This window comes from Gastrolobium bilobum, unplaced genomic scaffold (assembly GCF_033153095.1).
Source record: "Gastrolobium bilobum isolate Gb01-03AN ecotype WA unplaced genomic scaffold, APGP_CSIRO_Gbil_v1 utg24819, whole genome shotgun sequence".
In the NCBI taxonomy this organism is placed as follows: domain Eukaryota; kingdom Viridiplantae; phylum Streptophyta; class Magnoliopsida; order Fabales; family Fabaceae; genus Gastrolobium; species Gastrolobium bilobum.
This window is the reverse complement of record NW_026899885.1, coordinates 19,602-44,671: the sequence shown is the minus strand read 5'-3', so window position 1 is coordinate 44,671 and position 25,070 is coordinate 19,602. Positions and strand designations below refer to the sequence as shown.

General features: G+C 38.4%; 1 protein-coding gene and 1 pseudogene across 1 annotated transcript; both read left to right on the top strand.

Annotated features, from left to right (window-relative positions):
* The first annotated feature begins 16,506 nt into the window (after positions 1 to 16,506).
* Positions 16,507 to 18,573, top strand: LOC133294076 (QWRF motif-containing protein 3-like). The gene is made up of 6 exons (XM_061492730.1): positions 16,507 to 17,490; positions 17,636 to 17,755; positions 17,869 to 17,985; positions 18,062 to 18,151; positions 18,250 to 18,357; positions 18,529 to 18,573. The coding sequence occupies exons 1-6, from the start codon at positions 16,507 to 16,509 to the stop codon at positions 18,571 to 18,573; spliced, it is 1,464 nt and encodes a 487-aa protein (XP_061348714.1).
* A 1,709-nt stretch (positions 18,574 to 20,282) lies between these two features.
* LOC133294075 (probable galacturonosyltransferase 10) lies at positions 20,283 to 21,248 on the top strand (annotated as a pseudogene).
* Positions 21,249 to 25,070: the final 3,822 nt, after the last annotated feature.

Here is a 25,070-nt window from a genome sequence, read left to right as displayed (position 1 = left end):
TGAGTATCTAAAGTAACAGATCTACAACACGTAGTTCAGACAATATCCTGATACATTATTACAACCCCAAATAAAACAAGACCTAATCAAGTCTATGTGGCATGGATAATCCCCATGCTCACCAAATCATCAGCATAACTAGCAAAGTCTCATCATAGAAATCCATAAACTGAAGCTAAAAGCATAAATAGTAAATAGGATCCAGCATCCAATCATAACAGCAAATCAGCATAAGCAGCATAAACATGAATCAACTAAGCTCTGGCCTCCTGCCACCCGAGGTCCCAACCCCTAGGTTACCTGAACCTGAAATAAGCGTCCCCAAACGTGGGGTGAGATCTCTAAACAAGAAATCTCAGTAAGACAAGGGGTCCTTAAGGATCTTCAACCCCAAGCTCACTTACATGTGCAATATAAGTTCAAAAGCAGTAATTTCCAATATCAGTTCCAAAACTATGTAGTGCAACAGATATTCATGCCATGTGTGTTACCACTATTCTACTGGCCAGAGAAATGCAGGAATACGTCTATTACCTACAGTAGTACAAAGAACATCACTTGCACCTCACCCACAGCCTCACCATATTGTATGCATCACATACTCAGGCTTACCGTATAGGTGGAACACAACATGCATATCATAAAGGCATATTGCATATAACAGATCAACAACATTTCCAAGTATAATAACATGTAAACACAACATGCATATAAACCATCCCCCCATGGGACATGGTGGAACCAACAATGGCAAAACCGATGACCCGAAAGCTTACCTTGCAAGCTAGCTATCCAAGCCAAGAGTCCAACCAATGCTCAAAGTCCAAACACAGCAGAATCACAATCTGATTTGGACCAGCAAACATATCAATACACATAGCTCATAAGCATAAACATAAAGACAACGCTTCTCTTTTACGTTTTACGTCTTTAGGCTCCTCACAAAGCCTCAAGCCCTTAATCACTTGATTCTGACTTAGTTCAATTATTACAGAAGTCCAAACTAGCCAATTATGGGTCCACAAACCCACAATAGCAATCTGTATGAACAGTGCCTTCACTGTTCTTCGAAACCCAGAATATTCGGATATTTGTCGGGGGCATATCTGGATATCAATATCCGGATATTTCGTGACAGAATGTAGTTCTGCATTTCGCGAGATATCCTTCCAAAGGTTGGGTTTTTAACCCATTCCAACGTCCAAGCTTGCATGTTTAACCTCTTTTAAGTTCATATCACAGTTGGTTACTTGTTTAACTCATTACACATGCCAAGACACCTCTTTTAACCATTAAAACTCATTATCTTAGGTTGGTAACACTTACCCAAGCTTGAAACAGCCAACCAATGGTGCTCTTGGAGCTCACAAGTCAGCTCCAAGGTACTGACTTTGAAGAAAACGAAAATGAACCAACAAAGATGAGTTCTTCTTCACAAAGGAAGCTTCTTGAAGCTCAAAATGCCACTACAATGGCTCCAACAACAACAACTCCTAAAGTCAGCACCAAAAGCACCCAAAGACAACCCACCAACTCAAAAAACCAACCTCTCACTCAACCCAACACAACTACAAGGTGTTTACAAGGAAGAACCAAGAGAAAAGATGATCATTTGGTGGTTTCCCATGAAGAAATGGTGAAGGAAAGGGAAGGAGACACCAAGTCAGCAAGGAGACCCACACTCAGCAGCCACTCACGCACAAAAACTGATGAATCAACCTAGGGTTGTGTGCATAAGTTATATATAGCCACTTAACAAATAAACACATAGTATTATCGTTAATTGTTACGCTTAGCATTTTAATCCCAAACTTAGGATTCTTAACCTACTCAATTTCACAAGAATTATCATATTTTTATATTATTTTTTTGGAGCACCTTTCCGGTACGCGCTTTTCCATAGCCAATATCAGTTTGAGCATCAGTTCTCATTATTTCGACTTGAAACTTGTTTTACAAGTCCTACATAATATTCTAGTAATTATCATGCACTTATTATAATTTTTCGAGATACTTCATCGGTACGCATTTATACCGGGTAGCAGAACCGGTATCTGCACTTTTTTTCCAAAAAATGACTTTCAGCATTCTTACTCACTTACTATAATTATTAAAGCCTCATAATAATTATTAGGGTCAATTATGGAATTATTTTCTAATTATCACATTTAATTAATTAATTACCTTAATTAACAGTACGGGTTCTTACATTAGTAATAAGAACTCATCTTATGCCTGACATAAGAAATTAACCCTTTCATGCCACACACAATAACAAACGCCCATAACATGTATTATATCAATTACAAATGCAATCACATACACCATGTATAAAAACCACTAGCCCTCCAAGGCATGGTGGAACAAAAAGATGATTAACCCCAAGGTCCAAAAGCTTACCTCTCAAAGCTTCACACAAGAGCTTAGTTGTACTCTAAGAAAGCTAGTCACTTTTATTATTTATACTTTTGCCCAAAAGTGAATTTAATTCATTTAACTAGACCTCTTATCTAATTACTCATTATTAATCATGATTAAACCTTTAATCATCTTCTAAATTCACGATTTAAAGGTAATGGTTATTATAAATAGCAGAGTGAAGCTTTTATCGTGGAGGAGTTTTCTTGAGTAACCCACACCTGGGTTTGTGTCCTTTGAAAGAAGGATAAGAGAGAGACTCAAAATAAAAAAGAAGAGAAAACATGCTAAGAGAAGATGGGAAAGGGACTTAGAAGAAAAAACAATTGACAACCATTTGGGGTGGACGCTCTTACGTAAAAATTTTCACATAACCTGATCATGTTAAAATTATGTCTATTTCTCTTTTCATAAGTATTGATAAATTTCAATTGGATTCCACTTATTTAATGCTTAAAAAAAAAGATTGGCATAAAATTTAGAAAGAGATGCAGGGAATATTTCATAGATATCATAAATAGTTGACTCACCCTTATCATCTAATAAGAGCACATTGTGTTTTGGATAGAAATTTAGGATGAATGTATTTGATTTTGTTGAATGGAGGAATAGGAATATATCATGCATCTACCACTATTGATTGGAAGACTAGACATTCTTGAAATTTGGTACCTTGCCACTTGGTCTATTGATCTTTTATGGGTTGACCGAGCCTTTGGATCCATCATGACATGTATTAGGTTTAGGGTGGATGCTCTTACGTAAAAATTTCACATAAATGTTAAAATTATATCTATTTTTTGTTTTCGTAAGTATTGATAAACTTCAATTGGATCCCACTTATTTAATGCGTAAAAGAGAAAGATAGGCGTAAAATTTGGAAATAGATTCTCTGATGTGTTATTTGACATGACCAAGTCATATGAGATGATCTTAACCATTAATGAATAAATCAATTATTATGGTGTTATAATTTACTATCCCACTATTTATTCACTCTTGTTCTGGGTGAACATTAATATGGTTATCGTTTTAGTCTACCTTTGCTGATTATCTAGCCCTGCTATTTATAGCTATAACTTAGGTAGTTATTCTTATCGTGGGTTATGGTCTTTGCTATCATGGCATCGTGGTAGGGCCCACTTTGGGTTATACTAACCTAACATCCTAATTACTCGTACCAGAAAAGATACATCTGGGTTACACACGCTAAGTGTACTCGTACGTACTGACCCAGAACCTCAAGCCCCCAAACTTGGAGCTCTTAACCGTAACATTAAGCCCCCAAGCTCGGAGTTTAATAGCTATATTTACTCTGAGTTTAGTTCCTACCTTATTTTTTTGAATTTGTTTTCCTTTATTGCACCTCTGATCCTCATTACATGTTCTTGGACTACTCAACGTCTGATAGCCACCTGTCAACTACTTAATGCCTGGATTTCTGAAACGTCTTGACAGCTGAACATTTAATGCATCTCATCATTACTTTTTGAAAATCGAAACAACGGTTACTTTTATTTTACTTTATTACCGTATGCCCTTTACTCTTCTGCATCATCATTTTCATCTTCTTTCTTCTTCTTCTGCTTCTTGCTTCTTCTTCTTCTTGCTGTGTTTCTTGCATACTTTAGATTTTCTCTTGTTCTTGCATTTTCTTACCATTCTCCTGTAGATTCTGATAAAACATTGTGTTCTCTTACCAGTTACTCTCCTCCAAACTGTTGTTTTTCTTCAACTTCCTTTACCTCTTTATTTACTCTGGTTTCTGATTTCTTGCTTAATTTCATCATTGTATTTTCGACTTTTGTTTCTTGCATATGTAAGATTTATCATAACAAGCTTACGAATTCTCTTTAATTGACTCTTCATTTTCTGTATGCCTTCCTCTTCTTTACCTTTCCCCTCTTTGGCTTTATAGGTTCTGGACGGATTAGGCATCCACTTTATAACCACTTTAACTTTAAACCTAAATATATCTTCTAAACTAAATTTCCTTTATACCTGTCCGTCCAGGCCATGCCAAGGAATCGTCCCTATCGTTCGCTTCCACTTTCTCGCTTTGCACTTCCTTCTACTGTGGAAGGTTTGGAATGGGTTGATGAAGAAGTTTTAGGCCTTCGTTCTTCATATGAGAACAATCCGGGTAATCTTCATACCGCCTTACAGTCAATCGCTCTATTCCATGACTCCGTTATCACTTCCTTCCGAGTTGTTGTACCCGGAGAAGAGGAATGTATCTGTTCGCCTTCCGGGCAAGTGAGAATTCTTTCTTTTTTGCCTATAAATGCTTATTTTATGAGCTCATGGTATCCTTACCTTTCACCGACTTTCAAATGGACGTCTTAAACCATCTTGAAGTCGCCCCTTCTCAACTTCATCCAAACAGCTGGTGTTTTTTACACACTTTTGAGACAATCTGTAAATCTTTTGGGTTTACATACTCTTTTCGGATCTTTTTTTGTCTATTTGCCGTGTTCCGAAACGCTATCGATAAAGGGAGTACTCGTCATAGTTGGGTTTCCTTAAAAGCCCGCCCTGGATTTCGCTGGTGTAGCATATATGAAGACAATTGAAAAAACTTCAAAGCAGATTATTTCAATATTTGTACACCTGAAGCTCTTCCGGCTACACCATCTGCCTCTTCCTCTTCTTCTCAATCTGCCACTCCTTCTGCGAAAACTATGGATCCTTCCTCCTCTTCAAGATTATCATATTTATTTAACTTTTAACTTTGTACTCGTTTATTATTTTCAGCGAAAACTATGGATCCTTCCTTTTTTGCTTGTCAAAAGCAGGAAGCTGCTCAGCAAGGAGACTCAATTGTATCTGGGGAGAAGATTCACTCCTCCGCTTCTGGTGAAAAAGAAGGCTCTCCTACTCCTTCTTCTGTTCCGGCTACCTCTGCTACTGGTTCAATTCCCAACGAGACTGTGATTTTGGATATGGACCCGCCTGTCTATTCCGGAGAACCTCAACCCCGAAAACGAGTTCGGATCAGTGACCCCAGGTCTGAATCACCCACTGAAAAGTCCTTAACTCCTCCGTCTTCCGTTATGGCCACTCCTTTCTCTGATCCTCCATTCATGAAAAAACTACAACTGTGCTTCACTCCCGGGCTCTGCGAAAAATGGGACAAGTTTTCTTTAGACCAATTGATTGCCAAATTCACAGACATCCGAGATAATTCTCTCTGTGAAGCCCACTACTATGAAATGGCTCTGTTAGCCTTAACGGAACGTCAACAAATGTTGTCAGAACTTAAAGAGTTAAAACTCTTTAAAAATAATTTCAAGGCTGAATATGCTCGCCTGACTCAAAGAGCCGAAGCCGTTGAGTTTGTTGCCCAAGGATTTCAACTAAAGCTGAAAGAATCGGAAAAACTGGCTAAAAAAGCCAATGACGAGCTTACTATCTTAAAACAAGAAAATGACCAGCTGACAGAAGATCATAAAGTTTTGAAAAAGAACTTTGAAGATTCAGATCTCCGGGTAGCCGAGTTGGAGATGGAAGTAGAGACTCTGAAGAAGCAAGTCACCTCGCTACAACAAGCTGCCGAGGACATGGACTCTAAATATGTGACCTTTGGTCATCAAATCCGGGGTTGGACTGTCGATCAAGTAAAGTTCTTTCACCCAGAAGTCACCCTTACTAACTTGGACAAAATTGAAACCTTCAACTTTGTTAATGAGGGCCGACTATGCACTTATAATGAAAAAGAATCTGTCACCGTGCTTGCCAATAGTCCCTCTGAGTACATTGGTGTTGCCTCAACTTCTGCTAATACTACCTCGGAGGACAACCCAAAAGAAGCTTGAAGGAGTGGGATGCCACTTTTATTTTGTATTTCTTTAAGTTTTTTGCTTAACCGACTTTTGGTGTTGTAATGACTATGTTTGCTGAATCTTTTAATATCCATTATTTTCCTACTTCTATGATTACTTACATATTTCTATCCCTTTGTTTTGATCTGACTAATTGAATAGCTTGATATCATATCTAACAAAACTTGACAAAATTCGATTTTTTTTTGTTTGCTATCTTTTAATAACAACTTGTCTTTTCATAATTCTACATACTTCAAAACTATGGCCCTGCTTCCGAGTAGGAAATGAGCAGGTGCCCATGAGACCGTGAAGGTGGCATGGGACTTTGGCCCTGCTTCCGAGTAGGAAATGAACAGGTGCCCATGAGACCGTGCAGGTGGCATGGGACTTTGGCCCTGCTTCCGAGTAGGAAACTTCCAAGTAGGAAATGAGCAGGTGCCCATGAGACCGTGAAGGTGGCATGTTGGCCCTACTTCCAAGTAAGAAATGAGCAGGTGCCCATGAGACTGTGCAGGTGGCATGAGACTTTGGCTCTGCTTCCGAGTAGGAAATGAGCAGGTGCCCATGAGACCGTGAAGGTGGCATGGGACTTTGGCCCTGCTTCCGAGTAGGAAATGAGCAGGTGCCCATGAGACCGTGAAGGTGGCATGGGACTTTTTAGCTCTTCATAAATCTCTAAAAATCTTACTTTATTGAATTCAAAAGTTAAACTACTCAGTATTCATCACCTACTGATTATAATACGAAATTGAAAACATAACTTTCCTAATTTAAATAAAGCATCAATAATTATCCTAAAATATTACCTACTCTACCAAAGGCAACTCATGCTCGCTGATTTCATTCTTCTGATTGCTGGTTTGAGTTCTTCAACTGAAATATCTTTTTGGCTTGCCCGCATTCCAATATCGTGGAATGACTTTCCCGTCCAAATTCTCTATTTGATAAGCTCCTGTGTTAGTGGTTTGTGTTATTCGGTATGGACCTTCCCAATTGGCTGCTAATTTTCCATCTCTTGCATTCTTATTTCCAACATCTGCTCGCCTGAGCACCAAATCTCCTACTTGAAACGTTCGTTTAACCACTGTTCTGTTGTATCTGGTTGCTGCCCGCTGTTTGGATGCCATTTCAACTATTGTTGTTTTGTCTCTTTCTTCCTCCGGCAACTGCATGTCAATCTTCATCAACTCATTATTCTCTTCTTCTTTATCTTCCGGAATCAACCTTCTTCTCCATGATGGTTCTCCGACTTCCACAGGCAACATTGCATCGAACCCGTAAGTCATTTTGAATGGTGTTTCTTGAATACTAGATTGCACAGAAGTTCTATATCCCCACAATACGCTGTCTAGCTCTTCCACCCAACTTCCTTTACATGCTTCTATTCTTCTTTTCAACCCGTTTGTCAAAATTTTGTTGGCTGACTCCACTTGCCCGTTTGTTTGCGGATGTTCAACTACTGCAAACTTGTGTTTTATTCCCAAGTCAGCCACTACCTGCCGAAATTTTTTATCAATGAACTGTGTCCCATTATCTGTTATAATTATAGTCGGGATACCAAACCTGCAGACTATTTTCCCAATAAAAAACTTCTGAACTTTCCGGGAAGTGATAGTGGCGACGGGTTCTGCTTCTATCCACTTGGTAAAATAATCTGCTGCCACTATCAAGTATTTAACTCCTCCGACTGCTCTAGGTAACGGACCTAACAGATCCATACCCCACTTAAAAAATGGCCATGGAGATGAAATCGTGAACAACTCTTCTGGAGGAGCTTGATATACACTGGAAAACTTCTGACACTGTTCACATCTACGTACGTGTTTTTAGCATCTTCTCCCATTGTTGGCCAAAAATATCCAGCTCGTATTGCTTTTCTGGCTAACTCTTCGGTGGAGCTATGCACTTCAACAAAGGAGAACTTATGCCTCTTCGATACAACTGTCCTTCTATCATGACAAACCAAGTCGGTCTTCTTCTAAGCCGACTTGCTTCCATCCTTTCTCTTGGCTCATTTCCTCTTTCCAAATAATCCATAATTGGGTTCCTCCAATCCACTTCTTCGACCATCCACACCACACTCGGAGCTCGAATATTCTGCTGAATAATGGTCCTCAAATTTCCTGAGGCTTTGGTGCTCGCCAGCTTTGATAATATATCTGCTCTAACATTATCATTTCTCCGAATATGTTCCACTCGGATCTCTTTAAATTCTTTCATCAAGCTCTGCACCTTTGCCAAATATTTAATCATAACCTCTCCCCGAGCTTGATTCACTCCGCTGATTTGCGAAGTTGCCAACTGAGAATCACTAAACACCTTCAGTTGTTCAGCACCGAGCTCCTTTGCTAAGACCAGTCCGGCGATCATTGCTTCATATTCTGCCTGGTTGTTGCTCGTAGGAAATTCTAATGCCAGTGAATGCTCCACGGCTACTCCTTCCGGGTTCTCTATTATCACCCCTACTCCACTGCCTCTTTTATTGGACGACCCGTCCACAAACAATTTCCACCAACCATCTTCTTGCTTCCCTCCGGGTTGCGTCATCTCTACCACAAAATCGGCTAAAGCTTGTCCTTTGATCGCATTACGCGCTTCAAAATGAATACCAAACTCCGATAACTCCACTGCCCATGCAACCATCCGACCTGCGAGATCTGGCTTATGTAGCATTTTCCTTATTGGTTGATTAGTCCGAACAACGACTTGGTGACATTGGAAATACTGTCGAAGCCTCATTGCCGTAATCAACAATGTGAACGCCATTTTTTCCCCATGCTGATATCTTGTTTCTGCCCCTTGCAACACCTTACTTATGAAATATACGGGTTGCTATTTTCCATCTTTCCCTTCTTGGACGAGAATTGAACTAATTGCCTCCTCTGAAACAGACAAATATAAATACAACACCTCACCTGGTTCTGGCTTGCATAAAATGGGCGGTGAGGCCAACATCTCCTTGAAGCGCTGAAATGCTGCTTCACATTCTTCTGTCCATGCAAAGTTGCTTCCCTTCTTTAAGAGTTGGAATAATGGCAAAGACACTTGTGCTGACTTAGCTAAAAATCTGGACAAAGCTGTTACTTGCCCATTCAACTTCTGAACTTCTTTAATATTCTCTGGGCTTTTCATTTCCATTACTGCTCTACACTTGTCCGGGTTAGCCTCAATGCCCCTTTCTGTCAACAGAAAACCCGAAAACTTTCCGGCTGGAACTCCAAACGCACACTTATTTGGGTTTAAACGCATATTATGCTTCCTGACTTGCTCGAACACCTCCTCCAAGTCTTCTAAATGTGTCCAACCGTCTTCCGACTTCACAATCATATCATCCATGTACACTTCCAACATTCTACCCATTTGTGTCTTAAATACCTTATTCATCATCCTCATGTACGTTGCCCCGACGTTCTTCAATCCAAATGGCATGACATTGTAGCAGTACACTGCATTCTCAGTCATGAATGCAGTTTTCTCTTGATCTTCCTTCCATAATGGTATCTGATTATACCCGAAATATGCATCCATAAATGACAACACCTTGTACCCGGATGCCCTGTCGACTAAATGATCAATACTTGGTAATGGAAATGGATCTTTGGGACAAACTTTATTCAAATCCGTATAATCTGTACACATTCTCCATTTCCCATCTGGCTTCCTGATTAACACCGGGTTGGCTAACCACGTAGCATATTCTATTTCGCTAATAAACCCTGCTTCTAATAGCTCTTGTATTTTTTCTTCAATGGCCTTCCTCTTTTCTAAACAAAATCTCATTTTCTTCTGAGTTACCGGCTTTACCCCGGTGGTCATTGCCAACCGATGGCAAAACAATGCCGGATCCATGCCAGGCATATCTGAAGGTTTCCATGCAAACAAATCAGCATTCTTTTTCAACAACTGCTTCAACCCTTCTGTTATCTCTATCTCCAACTCAGAGCCCATCTTAGTACACTGCTGGGGAGATATCCCTAATTGAACATATATCATAGCGCCCGCGGGTTCCGGCCTATCTGCCTTGTCTTCTTCTCGAGGATCCATCCCCACCACCAAAACTTGTTCTTCTTTCCTTCCTTCTTCCCCTCCTTGTACTTTCCCTTCTTTGACATGTTGCGCTGGTTCCTTAATACTTTTCTCCTTCCGTGCTTGCGGAACTCATAGACTCATATTATAACAACTCTGGGAAACCACTTGATCCGCTTTTACCGTAGCTACAGACTCATCTTTGGCCACAAATTTCATAGCCAACTGATCAATCAACAAGAAAATCTTAAACTTCTTCATAAATGGCCGTCCCAAGATAACATTGTATGCTGAACTCAAATCTACGACGGCAAACGACAAAGTGACCGTCTTATACGCGGGTGCCTTGCCTAAAGTCATCCTTAACGAGATGTACCCCAATGGCTTAATTTTGTCTCCTGTAAAAGTTAACAATTCGGCTCCACATGGCTTCAACTGGTCGTAATCCAAATCCATCCTTCTGAAGGCATCCAAAAATATAATGTCCACTGAGCTCCCGGGGTCTACCAGCATTCTATCAACACGATAGTTTGCTAGCAGCCCCAAAATAACAAAAGGATCATCATGCTCGGGATCAACTATCTCATCATCAAAGTCATCAAAAACTACTTGTTGTCCTGTCTTCCTTCTTTCTTCCTTGAAACGCGGTTTATCTGAAATGACCATGCACATCTTTAAATGTTTTTCCGAGCATTACTCGACTCTCCTCCACCTGCTCGCCCTCCAGCTATAGTGCACACATGGCCTATTTGGATTGGAATGGGAGATGTTTGCTTTTGTTGTGGAAACTTCCCGGCTTCCTGACCTCTCCCTCCTGGTGGGCTCCGACTACGGTATGGTCGCCAAGATTTATCCTCATTACTACCATCTGCATCTCTTCTCACGTACTTCTGTAACTTCCCTTCTTTGATCAACCGTTCAATGACGTTCTGTAAATTAAAACAATCATTCGTATACTGCCCGTACCCTCGATGAAATTCACACCATCTGGTCTTGTCCGGAAACTTTGACTGGATGGGTGGCGGCCTTGGGACATTTCTCATTTCTGTTGACATTACTTCTTTAAGTATCTTGGCTCTGGGCGTGTTCAATGGTGTGAACTCCCTCCTATATGGCTCTCTGAATCTTTCTCTGACTAACTGAGGTCGTCGTTCTTCAAACTGCCCTCTTCCTGCTGGCCGTTCCGGCTTTCGACTTTGATTTGCTTCTCGAAAACCTTGCTCAATCTGCTTTTGAGAAGATTTAAATTCTTCCAAATCAATATACTTCCTGATTCTTTCTAACAAATCCTCCTTGGTAACCGGACACTTTTTGGCCAACGAGTTCGCAATTCCTCCGGGTTGTAATCCAGTAGTGAACAACAAGAGATACGTCTGGTTTTCCAGCCCCTTAACCTGTCTTGCTTCTGCCTGAAATCGTTCATAATAATCTCGCAACTTTTCTCTGGGCTTTTGTCTTACTCCACACAAATTATGCGTTGTTTTAGGCTGAGGTCCGCAATGGGCAAACTGTTGTACGAACCGTTGGGATAAGTCCACCAACTTTCGATGGAGTTATCTGGTAAAGCGGTAAACCACTCCAGAGCTTGTTTTCTTAAAAACACAGGAAACGTTCGACATAACAATGAATCTGATTCACCACACAAGGACATTGCTGCCCGGAACACTGTCACGAACTCCTTCGGGTCTGAACTTCCATCATACGGCTTCATGTTGTTTGGTTTCTTGAACCAAACTGGGATTGGTTTCGCTCTCAGCCTCCCCGACAAAGGAGTTCCGGATGGCCCCTGATTAATGGGAGGTGCCGGGATCCCTTGTTGAGCTCCTCCGAGTTGACCATTTCCACCGAGTATAGCCTGTTCTCTATTGGTCATTTGTCCATTGCCATAGTGAGTCCCAAAATCTTCTGCCTGTCTGTACCCATAATGCTGATAATCCCAATTCCTGAGATTATGACCCTCATGACGCCTTTCTTCTCCTTGACTTTGGTCTCTACCCCAGTAATGATACCCGGTATTGTCTTGTGGACCCTCGCCTCTGCGATAGCCGTAAGTTCTTCCTCCATCCGGCCTCCACCTTTGATGCGTCTCTTCATATTCACCTCTGTTCCCGTCGAGATGAGAATCTGGACGGGCTCCCAAATATTGTTCTTCCTCCCATATCACCTCCTCTTCTACTCGTTCATCCTCCCCATTCTGCCTAGCTTGGCCTGTTCTCCGAGCATAACCATCCGATATCCTTGCTCCTATCCGCAGATTTGCTCTTTGTCCTCTGCCTTGATAATCTCCTTTTTCTGGAGAACCCCTTGACTCCTGACAAGGTTGTCCTCTCCTCCCTTCATTTCTTCTATTTCCCCCCACCGTTGGAGGTGATAAAGGAATATAACTAGGCATAGGAGACAAAGATTCTCTGCCTCTGTGGAGTAATTGTTGCTCATTCTCCACAAGATGTCTTTCCTCTGCTCTACGTCTCCTTTGCTCTCCTTCTAGGTGTTGCCTATTCCTGATATCCTCTATTAACTGAATCAAAGCTTCTCCAATAGTGTCTAGAGAACGACTCCTTCCGCTGGATCGAAAAGAATCTTCCTCTCCTCCGTATCCTCCATCTTCTTCAGCTCTTTCATCATGGTAGTTGCTTGCCATGACTCAAGAAAATGCGTAGGAATCTGTTTACCTCTTCCCACAGACGGCGCCAAATGTTCTGGGTGAACATTAATATGGTTATCGTTTTAGTCTACCTTTGTTGATTATCTAGCCCTGCTATTTATAGCTATAACTTAGGCAGTTATTCTCATTGTGGGTTATGTTCTTTGCTATCATGGCATCGTGGTAGGGCCCACTTTGGGTTATACTAACCTAACATCCTAATTACTCGTACCAGGAAAGATACATCTGGGTTACACATGCTAAGTGTACTCGTACGTACTAACTCAGAACCTCAAGCCCCCAAACTCGGAGCTCTTAACCCGGAATAACTCTCATCCGTTATCAGTATTGAATCATCTTTATATGATTATGATCCTCCTACATGACATGATCATGTTAAATAACATATGAGAGGATTCACTTACACAAAATTTTGACATGCAAATCATGAAAAAAAAAATTAACACGAGTGTATTACTCGTATTAGGTTTTGGCTACACAAATGTGGATGCCTACTTCAATGGGAACCCCAAACCATAGTTGAAGATTGGAAAAGAAAAGTACAAGGCCTTATGGCAAAAATATATGAATTATTCCCACTCTTCATGAAAGCAGGGCAATTTTTATTGAATTTTAACTGCCTTATTGTTGAAACTCCAAAAGATTATGAATGAAAAGTATAGCCAATAGCAATTCATATATTTTTAAGATTACAAATGAAAGGTAATAACCAATCATTCTTTACATATTTATTAGTTTACAAAATTGATACAAGGATTGAAAATCCACATTTAACATTGCCCATTTGTATAAAAATTTGACATCTGTTTACACACAAATAATATAATTGTATTGGGAATAAATCACCTCATGTCTCATTTTAGCATAACCACATTACATTAGAAATCTCATCCAAAAATTAAGGTCACTAATTAAAATGATCATTTTTATTTTCTGTTTTATAAGCCTTATTGTTAAAATTATGATCGTTAATTAGTATATTAATATGATTAAAATTTCTCACATAATAAGATTATGTCAACATGAGCATGAGAGATCTATTCGGACTTGCAACTATATTTTGCTATATTAAACTATTCATTTATTATTTGAAATTTATGGAAAAATATAAATTTAATGTTAGCAAACAATCACAATATAGAGCCATTAGCTCTTGGAGGTATTAAATAAATGTGACAAAATGGATATAATCGGTCGAAACGATTTCAATCTACCTCGATGAGAATTGACCTATTAGGTTGATTTTTTAAATATTAATGAAGGGAAAAATATTTGTCCTTTTAAATGACACAATTTTTGTTATTTTACTCTCACAAAAAAGTAGGTGAGACTCGTACTTTTATTTTTTTTTGTCCACTCTCTTCTCCATTGACTAACCTATTTGGTTGCCAATGTATGCAAGTGCACACATAAATTTGGTCATACATTTTTTTTAATAAAGAAGAGATATAATTTTTTTAATTAATTAGGAATCTCACTCAGGGAGAAAATTTAGTGGCTGCATTGTCAGGAATATAAGCACATGTACTAAGAAAGAAACATATCTTATTTACTGCTTATGTTTTAGTGATTTTATATCATTAAGTTGATTACTATTTTTTATGTTAAGTCAAAGTTTTCTTTTCTTTTGCTGTTTGAGGGTTATATCCCTCATATTATATTAATAAAATTCTTTGTCATGTTAAAAAAAAGACAAGTTATATAATATTAAAGAAAATGAGATGACACATTATTTAATGAATAAGGCTTGTCTTTTTTTTTTTAACATGACAAAAAATTTGATTCATGTAATATGAGGGATATAAATCTCTTTTTGTTTATATTCTTTTATTTTTAATACATTTAAAACTTTGTTTAAATTTTTTTTCGGGAGTACTGCCCCTAAACCTTCTCCACTAAACATTCGGATTAAATATGCACATATAAGTTAAATTTTCTGGGTCCACCACTGCTTTCTCTCATGATCTAATTCTTTCTTTTTACTTAAAATTATAATTTTACATCTTTTAAAATAATACACACTTTTTCAATTAATCAATCACCAGTTTTATATACTTTGATCTTCATTTAATACTTTTTATATTTATGGAGAGTACAATTTTTGAAAAAAATTCCACTTTTTTATTACGGGACGAAACAGATTGAAATTTTTAATTCACCTTACCCACTTTATGAATCTGTAGATTCTGTACTGTTAAAGATTAGTATCTGATTTGAAGTTTCAATTTAATAGTAATCCATTGGATAGTACAAACGTTTAAATGTCAGTGTTGATATCATTCTTGTTGAAATCAAAACGGTAAGAAATATCAATCGATAGCATTAATTACTTTATAAGATTGAAAAATTCGTATCCCTATTATTAAGGTATTTGTAAACTAAATAATTCGATAATTTTATCATAACACGTTATTTTAATTAGTTAATTTTAACTTTTCGGAAGGTAAAATAAGTAAAAAGTAAAAACAGACACCAATTAAATGTCCTCATATCATGCCATTAAGTTTATTGGCATGGTAATCATCTCATCATCTTAGTTAGCATAATGTTCCCATCATGAAAGCATTTATTTAAGACTAATGTTCTCGCCAAATTGTACCCGTTGGCTCCTCAATCTGCAGGCGTTACACAAAGGGCGGAATTCTCACCAAATCACTTCCACTTTCGTTGTTACTACTTGGCTCCTTGCTTTAACACATTCACCACATTGTTACACGAACAAAACATCACTTTCCATATTTGCATTCTAATTCACACTAGAAATTTTAAATATACTCTTTTATTATCACTTGAAAGCTTACTAATACTACATCAGTTGTGTTGATCGATATTACCTATGAGTAGTACATTATTAATGAGAATTGACTTAACCATTAAAATTAATGTTGGTGAGGCCAATCTCATGTCTTAATAAGATCCCGTGTGAGTCCAAAGGATCCATAAAAATAAATTAAAAAAGTTGTATCCGAACTAATAATTAAACTTTTGATCTACTTCTATCAAAATTGAGTTCATGAGTTTGATTCCCGAAATGATATTTTGTCGAGATAATTTAAAAGCCTTATAACATATATTATAATCTTAAAATAATATACTTTCTCATTCTTTTAAAAAAAATTAAAACTAATTTTTATCAATATATAACAATTATGGCTAAAGATAAAAATGATAACTTTATATAACAGATAGTAAATATATAATAGGGACACCATCCGTTTACAATTTTTTTTTGTAATTACACTAATGTAGGACCAGTCGTACATTGTGTGTGATTAATGTAAGATCAGTCCTACATAGTATAATTTATGAGAGTTTGTAAACAAAAAAGTTTGTAAATATAACATGTCCCTATATAATAAACCACATGAACCAACCAAAAAGGTGCACTTGAATAATTTGAACTCAAAAAGGAAAACAAACGAACCCCTTATGTGCCGGCGCATATATCTGCATTAATATTTTGCCGCACCATGCTCATGCACTTACTGTTACGTTACATTACATCTATAAAACTAAACATCCTTTGTTCTCTGCTACTTCTGTTATGTTCTGTTCTGTTCTATAACCCATCCCATGAAGAACGACTCTAATGACTATGTCTCTACGGTTTCTAATCATTCTACGAAACCCAGAAGCCGTCAAGTGAATTCCCGGTTCATGTCTCCTTCTCCAAGCTCAAACTCAACCGGTCCACCAGAACCCGGTTCTTCATGCCTTTCACCGGTTAGCCGCAAACCCGGGTCACGGCGCGGTCAACATTCCGGCACTCTCGCTGATCAAATCGGCAACGATAGGCTGAGAGACAGGGAAGATAAACTTGATGGTAAGAATCAGAAACCAACGAAGACAACATCAATAACATCAACAACAAGCTCTGTTTTTTCTCCTCTCAGAAAACTGAGAAGTTGCAGGGAGTTCAACATTTTCGAGAACAATAACATCTCCAAAGAAAACGATCGACCCGTTATTGGTAGGTCCACGAGGTTCAGTTTTCCGGGAAAGTCTTCTTCTTCGTCTTTGTCTTCACGTAGAAATCTAGATTGTTCTACGAATTCAGTTGATTCAGAATTGGGCTATGCGAGCCTCAATTCTCTTCCAAGAACACGAAGCTCGAGAAAATCGGGGAGGGAGGTTTCATCCAAGTACATAGCAACAAGTGCTCGAAGCGGAACTTCGGATTTGGATTTTTCGAACCCTTTGTCTATGGATGATTCACGGATCAAGAAGACTAGTTCGCTTACTGGGTATTTGAGTTCAAAGTCTCAGTGGAGTTTATCACCTGGGAGATCAAGTTCACCATCCATGTCTATGGACAGGAAAGAGAAACCCTTGTCCTTTTCGAGCTTGAGGCCCCCACACAAGAGCGTGGAGAAGATTCTGAACATTGGTTTTGATCTCTTCAGGACTAAGAAATCTGCAACGAGTTCCTCTTCCATGGGGTTTACTAATTCTGAAGCCATTCATAAGCTGCGTCTGCTTCATAACCAGTTCATCCAATGGCGTTTTGCAAATGCTAGAGCTCACGCTGTGAATCACAATATATCTCTTCATGCAGAGGTATGGCTCACCCCTTTGTGTAGTTTGCTTCCACTCAATTGGAGTCCATGGATTAATTTTTTTTTTTTTTTTTTTTTTTTTTTTTTTTTTTTTTTTTTTTTTTTTTTTTTTTTTTTTTTTTTTTGTGAATTGTGAATGTGTTTAGAACAATTTGATATATGCTTTGGATGGTCTCACAAAGTTGCAACATTCAGTCTTGCAAAAGAAGATACAGCTTGAGAGAGAAAAGCTTGAGATGAAGCTAAATTTTGTGCTGCATTCTCAAGTAAGCTGTAATAGTATATCTCATTTGATTAAGATTTGAATTATTGGATAAATGCATTATTATTTTTTATTTTAGAGATGTAATTCTTCATCTTCATTTGTGTGTTTTGGTAGATGAAGCTATTGGAGACATGGGGAATCATGGAAAGGCAACACCTAGCTGCAATTACCTCAATGAAGGAGTGTTTGTATACTGTTGTATGTAAAGTTCCCCTTTTGGAAGGTGCAAAGGTAAATCCAATAGAAGACAATTAGGCAACAAATCAGTGTTAAGAAAATTGCATTTACAGAATTCTTATGCTTATAGGTGGACATACAATTAGCCTCCATTGCTCAGCGGCATGCATCTGATATTACATCTTCCATTAAGTTAGTGTTATCTAGCTTTTCACCATCGGTATGTTTGGTAACACTGCACTTGTCTTGTTATTATCTGGTTAGGACTTGAAACTGAAACTGAAACTGAAATCGAAATTGAAATTCCTTCACAACTAGGCTGACAAGACTGCTGAGTTACTATCAGAATTAGCAAAAGTTGTTGCACAAGAGAAGTTACTCTTAGAGGAATTCAATGATCTTTTCAGGAGCATATGTGTCCTTGAGGTAACTAAATATTACTTGTTTCAGTGCCTCGTGAATAGTTAAGCTTCCATATATGTCAATCAAAACTAAGCTTGATGTCAATTTTTGAAATATCAGAATGCTTTTGCTCAATTATTTATAGACATGAAATGTTTTGTTTATGGTTAATTTCTTTTCATTGTGTGTTGGCAGCTTAAAGAAAGGAGCCTGAAGTGCAGTCTCATTCAACTTAAATAAATAAATGTTGAGAACGAAATATCAGAAGCTGAAATAACTGTCAGAGATCACTTGATACGTACATATGTAAATAGTAGATCAGCAAAATTAACAGATATATAAAGGTACTACAAATGAAATTCAGTGGAAAAAACGTACTTGTATATAAACACAACCCTCCAAAGTGGAATGGTTTTTCTTATGGTTGAGCATTTAGAATTAGTTTATGTTACGAGCTAGTGGTAAGGTATGGGACTTAAAGTCCTATTTTGGAAACAAAAGGTTATGGTGTGGAATTTATATAGACGTTAAACTCTCCTACTTTGCAACCTAACTTTTCTGACGTCGTTTGGGTGCCGGGGGTGGGATGTGGAGTGTGGTTGTCCAGTGTAAATTGGAACTCTGCTGTGCAGCTTACTCGTGTCAGTTCATTCTTCTTCTTTTTTTGTTATTTTTTTTATTTCTTTAAAGGTTGAAGCAGTCATTTTATTAAACATAACAAGATGTATAATAAAGTCAGAAATTGGTTCTCCCTCAAACGAATCACAAAATAGTTTTGGTTGGCAAATGAAGAATAGGTTCTCCAAAGGGATCCTTATTTTGTCATTTTTTAATGGGAAAAAGAATTCTTATGTTGTAGGAGAGCTCTCTTCTTATGTTACTGAGAGTTCCTTTTGCGTGCAATGATTTTTTTGTTTTCTTTATTTTTTATGTGTGGGCCCCACCATGAATTTGAGTGTGTAGGAAAGTTCCCTCCTCTCCAATAACATGAGAAAAACATTGCCCTTTTTTAATTTGGTAAAAGTTGTTGAATGCTCATTTGAACTTGACTCTATGTCTGTAACATAGAAGAATCAGCTAAATTTACATTGCAACCAAAATCACGTGTACTCATTAGGTAATAAGGGCGGTTGTAACATCCCGAGCGTTGACGAAGGCGGGGAGTGATCGCCGATGCGAAAAGGCATGGACAAGCAGCGGCTCGTGGCAGGCTTCCAATGTAACATAGAAGAATCAGCTAAATTTACATTGCAACCAAAATCACGTGTACTCATTAGGTAATAAGGGCGGTTGTAACATCCCGGGCGTTGACGAAGGCGGGGAGTGATCGCCGATGCGAAAAGGCATGGACAAGCAGCGGCTCGTGGCAGGCTTCCAACGACGGGGGTACATGAATGAATCGAATCAACACCCGAAAGAGAGGGATTCCAGAGACTGTGCTGGTATGGGACGGTACAGTTGGGAATAACTTATAAGAATTAATTGGTACTACCTATACTAACAATATGCATCTACTTTTCGATAGCCCGAAACGGAAGAACTCCATAGTTAAGCGTGCTTGACTTGGAGCAATTCTGGGATGGATGACCTCCTGGGAAGTTTTTCTGGGAAGTGTGCGAGTGAGAAAAAAGCACACTGAAATGCATTGAAAGAAGAAGGGCTTGGTGCTACTAGTGCCACTATGGCCGCTTTAGCGTGGTGAAGCAGTGGCTTTAAATGCATTTGGGCAGCTAGCGCCCTCTGGTGCCTTTAGCACGGCTAAGCATAAGCTTTCTCTTCTTCACTCTGAGTTCTCTAGCTTGTTCTTTCTTTCGGTGGGTCAAAAATCCCTACAAAAACACGAGAATTTCATGAAAATACTCCTGAGAGTGAATTAACAATTAAATCACAATTTTAATGTCTTTTGATTAATATTAGATCAATTAAATGCTCAATCTGACCCTTAATACATGGTAGATTTGACACACATCAACAATAATCTTTATCACTTTTGTGTATTCTCTGATAACATTCTTGCTACTTTATTTGTGGTCAATTCAACTGCAATAAAGTCTAGAAATCCAGATATGGTTGTTTTCCACCTTGTCACTTATGAAATAAATTATGCAGCAATGAAGGCTTGGTTTTCTGTGAATGATTTTCGAGGGGTGACAATTGAAATTCAAAAGTTTGAAGACTTCAGTTGGTTAAATGCTTCATATGTTCCAGTGCTTAACCAATTGCAAGACTCGGAGATTCAGAACTACTATTTTAAAAAGGAAGTAGGGATGATGGAGGGACACCTATAAAGTTCCAAAATCCTAAATACCTATCGATACTTAACCATATGAGATTTTACATCCTTGAAGTTTTTCCAGCACTAAAGAGAGTGGTGTTCCTGGAAGAAGATGTTGTGGTTCAAAATGATCTTTCTGATCTTTTTTCCATTGATGAATGGCAATATTAATGGAGTTGTTGAGACATGCAAGGAGACATTTCATAGATACCATAAGTATTTGAATCACTCACATCCTCTTATATGAGCACATTTTGATCTTGATGCTTGTGGATGGGCATTTGGTATGAATGTATTTGATTTGGTTGAATAGAAGAATAGAAATGTAACTAGCATCTACCAATATTGGAAGGAAAATAATGTTGACAGGACATTGTGGAAACTTGGTACCTTACCACCTGGCTTATTGACCTTTTATGGGTTAACTGAGCCTTTGGATCCTTCATGGCATGTATTGGGTTTTGGAAACACAAATGTTGATCCTCAGTTGATAGAGAGGAGGGTTGTACTGCACTTTAATGGGAACTCCAAACCATGGTTGAAGTTTGGGATAGAACCATATCGGAAAAATATATGGATTATTCTCACCTTTTATTGCAATAGTGCAATTTTCCTTGAATTTGAACTACATTTTTGTTGAAAAGTAGGAGGCAATAGTTATTCATATATTTTTAACATTTGAAATGAAAAGTAGTTACCAGTCATTCTTTTGATACATCTATTTAATTTTGAAAATTTAGTGGTACAATGAAGGATCGAACATCCAAATTTAACACTGCATAGAAGTTTTGAAGGTTTATGCCAATGTCAATTGAGTTAGAATTCATTGGCAATGTTCTCTATTTTGGTGACATGTTGTTGTTTACTATTAAAAAGGTTACTGTTTTTTAAAATCATAATATTTCTCGATAAATCACCTATTTATATATTTTATTGGTGATTACATTGTTTGAACAACTATGTGGACTATTGGTGTCATCAGATTTGGTTACTGCAGAATATGAAATAAGTCGAAGTGAGATGAGCATTATAATTCAAGTATTGATCCTTAAGTCATGAAATTTCGTTTTAGTAGTATAGCTAGACTAGTTAAAGTTGTCTAATGTTCCTGGAGGGGCTTGTGCTTGGTCTTCTGCTATTTCCAATAGCTTTGAAATATCTTCTCCAAATATGGGAGTGGTCTATAAATATAGCTTCTGCTGAAGCAAGAAGATACTATGAGATTGGAGATCCCTTATGTTCATTGCTTCCCTTGGATTTGTCCTGATCGTGGTGGTTGTACCATCATGGATGCAGTTTGTTCATGACTTTGAGATACATCCTTATTTCTGGTATCACATCAATATCTAATATTGGTGGATTATTTTGATAGTTTCCTGTTACTGATGTTTTCAGATGTCATATAATTCTGATATATTATGGAAGTGATAAATAATAGGATGCTTGGAAAATATTTTTATTAGCTATAAAATGAACAAGATATATGCCATGCTGGTAGCTCTGATGCATGCTTACATGTTATGGGATAACATGAGCCCCGGACATTTAGGGTCTGCATGACAACCTTCCCGGAATTTTTTTTTTAATTTCTGTTCCCTGGAACAGAAATGGATAGAAAACTCGTTTGGTAAAATCGGTTTATTTTTTTGTTTTCGGGATGAACCAATTTAATTCTTGTGCTGGGGAACAGAAAAAAAATCAGAAAATTTCTACTTTTTTTTCGGACACAAAATAAGAAACATTTATCTCTCTCAATCACTCTCCACTTCTACCATCATCACCACCACCATCAGCCTGACACGACCACCGCCACCATCGTCGCTACCGTCATCGTACCACTAGTGCTGTCGTCACCACCCCCCACCACCATGATGCCACCACCACCATCACTACCACCATGCCACTGTCACCACCACCACAACTACCACCGCCACCACCACCACCACTATCACTGTCACCGTCACCACCACTACCGCCATCAACCAACACCACCATCATCGCAACCACTGCCGTCACCATCGTCATCACCACGCCACCACTACCACCAGCATGACACCACCGCTACCATCACCACCACTGTCACCAACCACCACTACCATTGCCGCAACCATTACCGTCACCACCGCCGTCGCCGCCGCCACCATCTCACGACCACTACCGTCACCACCACCACCATCGCCACCATTACACCACTCCGCCATTACCATCACCACGCCATTGTCACCTACCACTACCACCGCAGCCACTGCTATCACCACCACCGTCACCATGATGCCATCACAACCACCACCACTATGTCATCGCTACCATTGTGGCCGCCACCAACTACACCAACCACCATCTCTACAATCATTGTCGTAGCCATTATCGTCACCTCCACCACCACCATCCCCACTACTACCATCGTCGCCGCCACCATTACCACTTCCATCGTCGCAGCCATTGCCGTCACAACCACCACCACCACCACTATCATCACCACGTCACTGTTACCACCACTGCCGTGCCGCCACCACCACCATTATGCCACCCCTTGCCGTCACCACCACCGCAACCACACCATATGGAAAGAAAAGTGATGATATTTAATAGGAATTATTTTTTATTATATTATTTGTTTTGTTATCAAACACAATTCTCATTTTCGGAATAAAAATAGAACATGTTATCAAACACATTTTTTTCTCAGAAACTATTCCAAGGCACAGAAATAGAAAAGAATTATTTTCTTTCAAAAACAGTGCTAGGGAATAGAATGGTTGTCATGCACACCCTTAAAGAGGCCATGGCTTCCCCGGAAGCACCATTTTAGGAAGAAGCAATCAATAGTGAAATGAATTCCATTCTATCTAACCACACCTAAGAACTGGTAGATCTACCACCAGGCAATAAGCCGCTAGGAAGCAAATGGATCTTCAAAAAGAATATAAAGACAGATGGCATTATTGATAAGTATAAAGCTAGACTTGTAGTCAAAGGCTACAGGTAGTGGGAAGGGCTTGATTATTTTGATATCTATTCACATGTTACTAGAATTACATTGATAAGGATGCTAATTGCTATAGCAGGTCTAAATAGGTTAGAGATACATCAAATGGATGTGAAGACAGCCTTCTTAAATGGTGTTTCAGAAGAAAAAATTTATTTGGAACAACCCAAAGGGTTCGTTATCCCAGTCAAGAATGGAAAGTATGTAGGCTGATTAAATCTTTATATGGCTTGAAACAAGCCCCGATACAGCGGCATGCAAAGTTTGATTAAGTAATGTTATCAAACGAATTCAAAATTAATGAATGTGACAAGTATGTTTATGTCAAAAACACTGAACATATGTTTGTTACTGTGTGCCTATATGTTGACAACATGCTGATTATGGGTAGCGATATATTGATTATAGGTAGCGATACAAATATGATAAAGGCTACCAAACGAACGCTGACCAATAAGTTTGATAGAAGGATATGGGAGTTGTAGATGTTATCCATAGAACAATCGATGGACTGACACTATCACAATCTTATTGCATTACTAAGATTCTTGAAAAAGTCAATAATCAAGAAATTCTATTAGTTAAGACTCCAATAGATACAAATATGCATTTTCATAAGTATATTGGTCCAACTGTAAGTCAAAAGGAGTATGCTAGTGTTCTAGGTAGTTTAATGTATATCATGAATTGCATTAGACCGGACATATCATTTGCAGTAAGCGTACTAAGTCATTATACAAGCAACCTAAGCGAATATCATTGGAAAGCAATGAGAAGGATCTTGGGATGCTTAAAGCATACTCAAAATCATGCTCTGCATTACTCGAAGTATCCTATAGTGCTGGAAGGATACAGTAATGCAAATTGGATCACCGACTCTAGCGAGACTAGATTCACAAGTGGATGTGTGTACATACTTGGTGGAAGAGTCATTTCTTGGAAATCATCCAAGCAAACTTGTATATCAAGGTCGACTATGGGGGCTGAATTTATTGCCTTAGATAAAGCCGGTGAAAAAGATAAATGGCTACGTAACTTCCTTAAGGACATTTCGAGATGACCTAAGCTAGTGCCATCTATGTGCATACATTGCGCTAGTCAAGCTGCACTTAGACAAGCAAGGAATGTTATGCACAATGGTAAGTCTCGACGTATTCATTGAAGACATGATACAGTAGGAAAATTTCTCTCTAGTGGAAAAATATAGTGGATTCGCTAATTAAAGGTGCAACTAGAGAGTTAATGTATAGCTTTTCGAAAGGAATGAGTTTAAGGCCATTAAAATATTGATCATTGTAAACACTCTACCTAGAAGAGTGGAGATCTCACGATCTAGGTTCAAAGAGAAAACCAAGTGATGATTGACAGATGAGCACTGTAGAGTTTTTCAAAAATCATACTCATTCCTAAACAAGGCGCTATATAAGTAAAGGGTAAGCAAGTACGCTTTTAATGATTTCTAATTTCGATGTG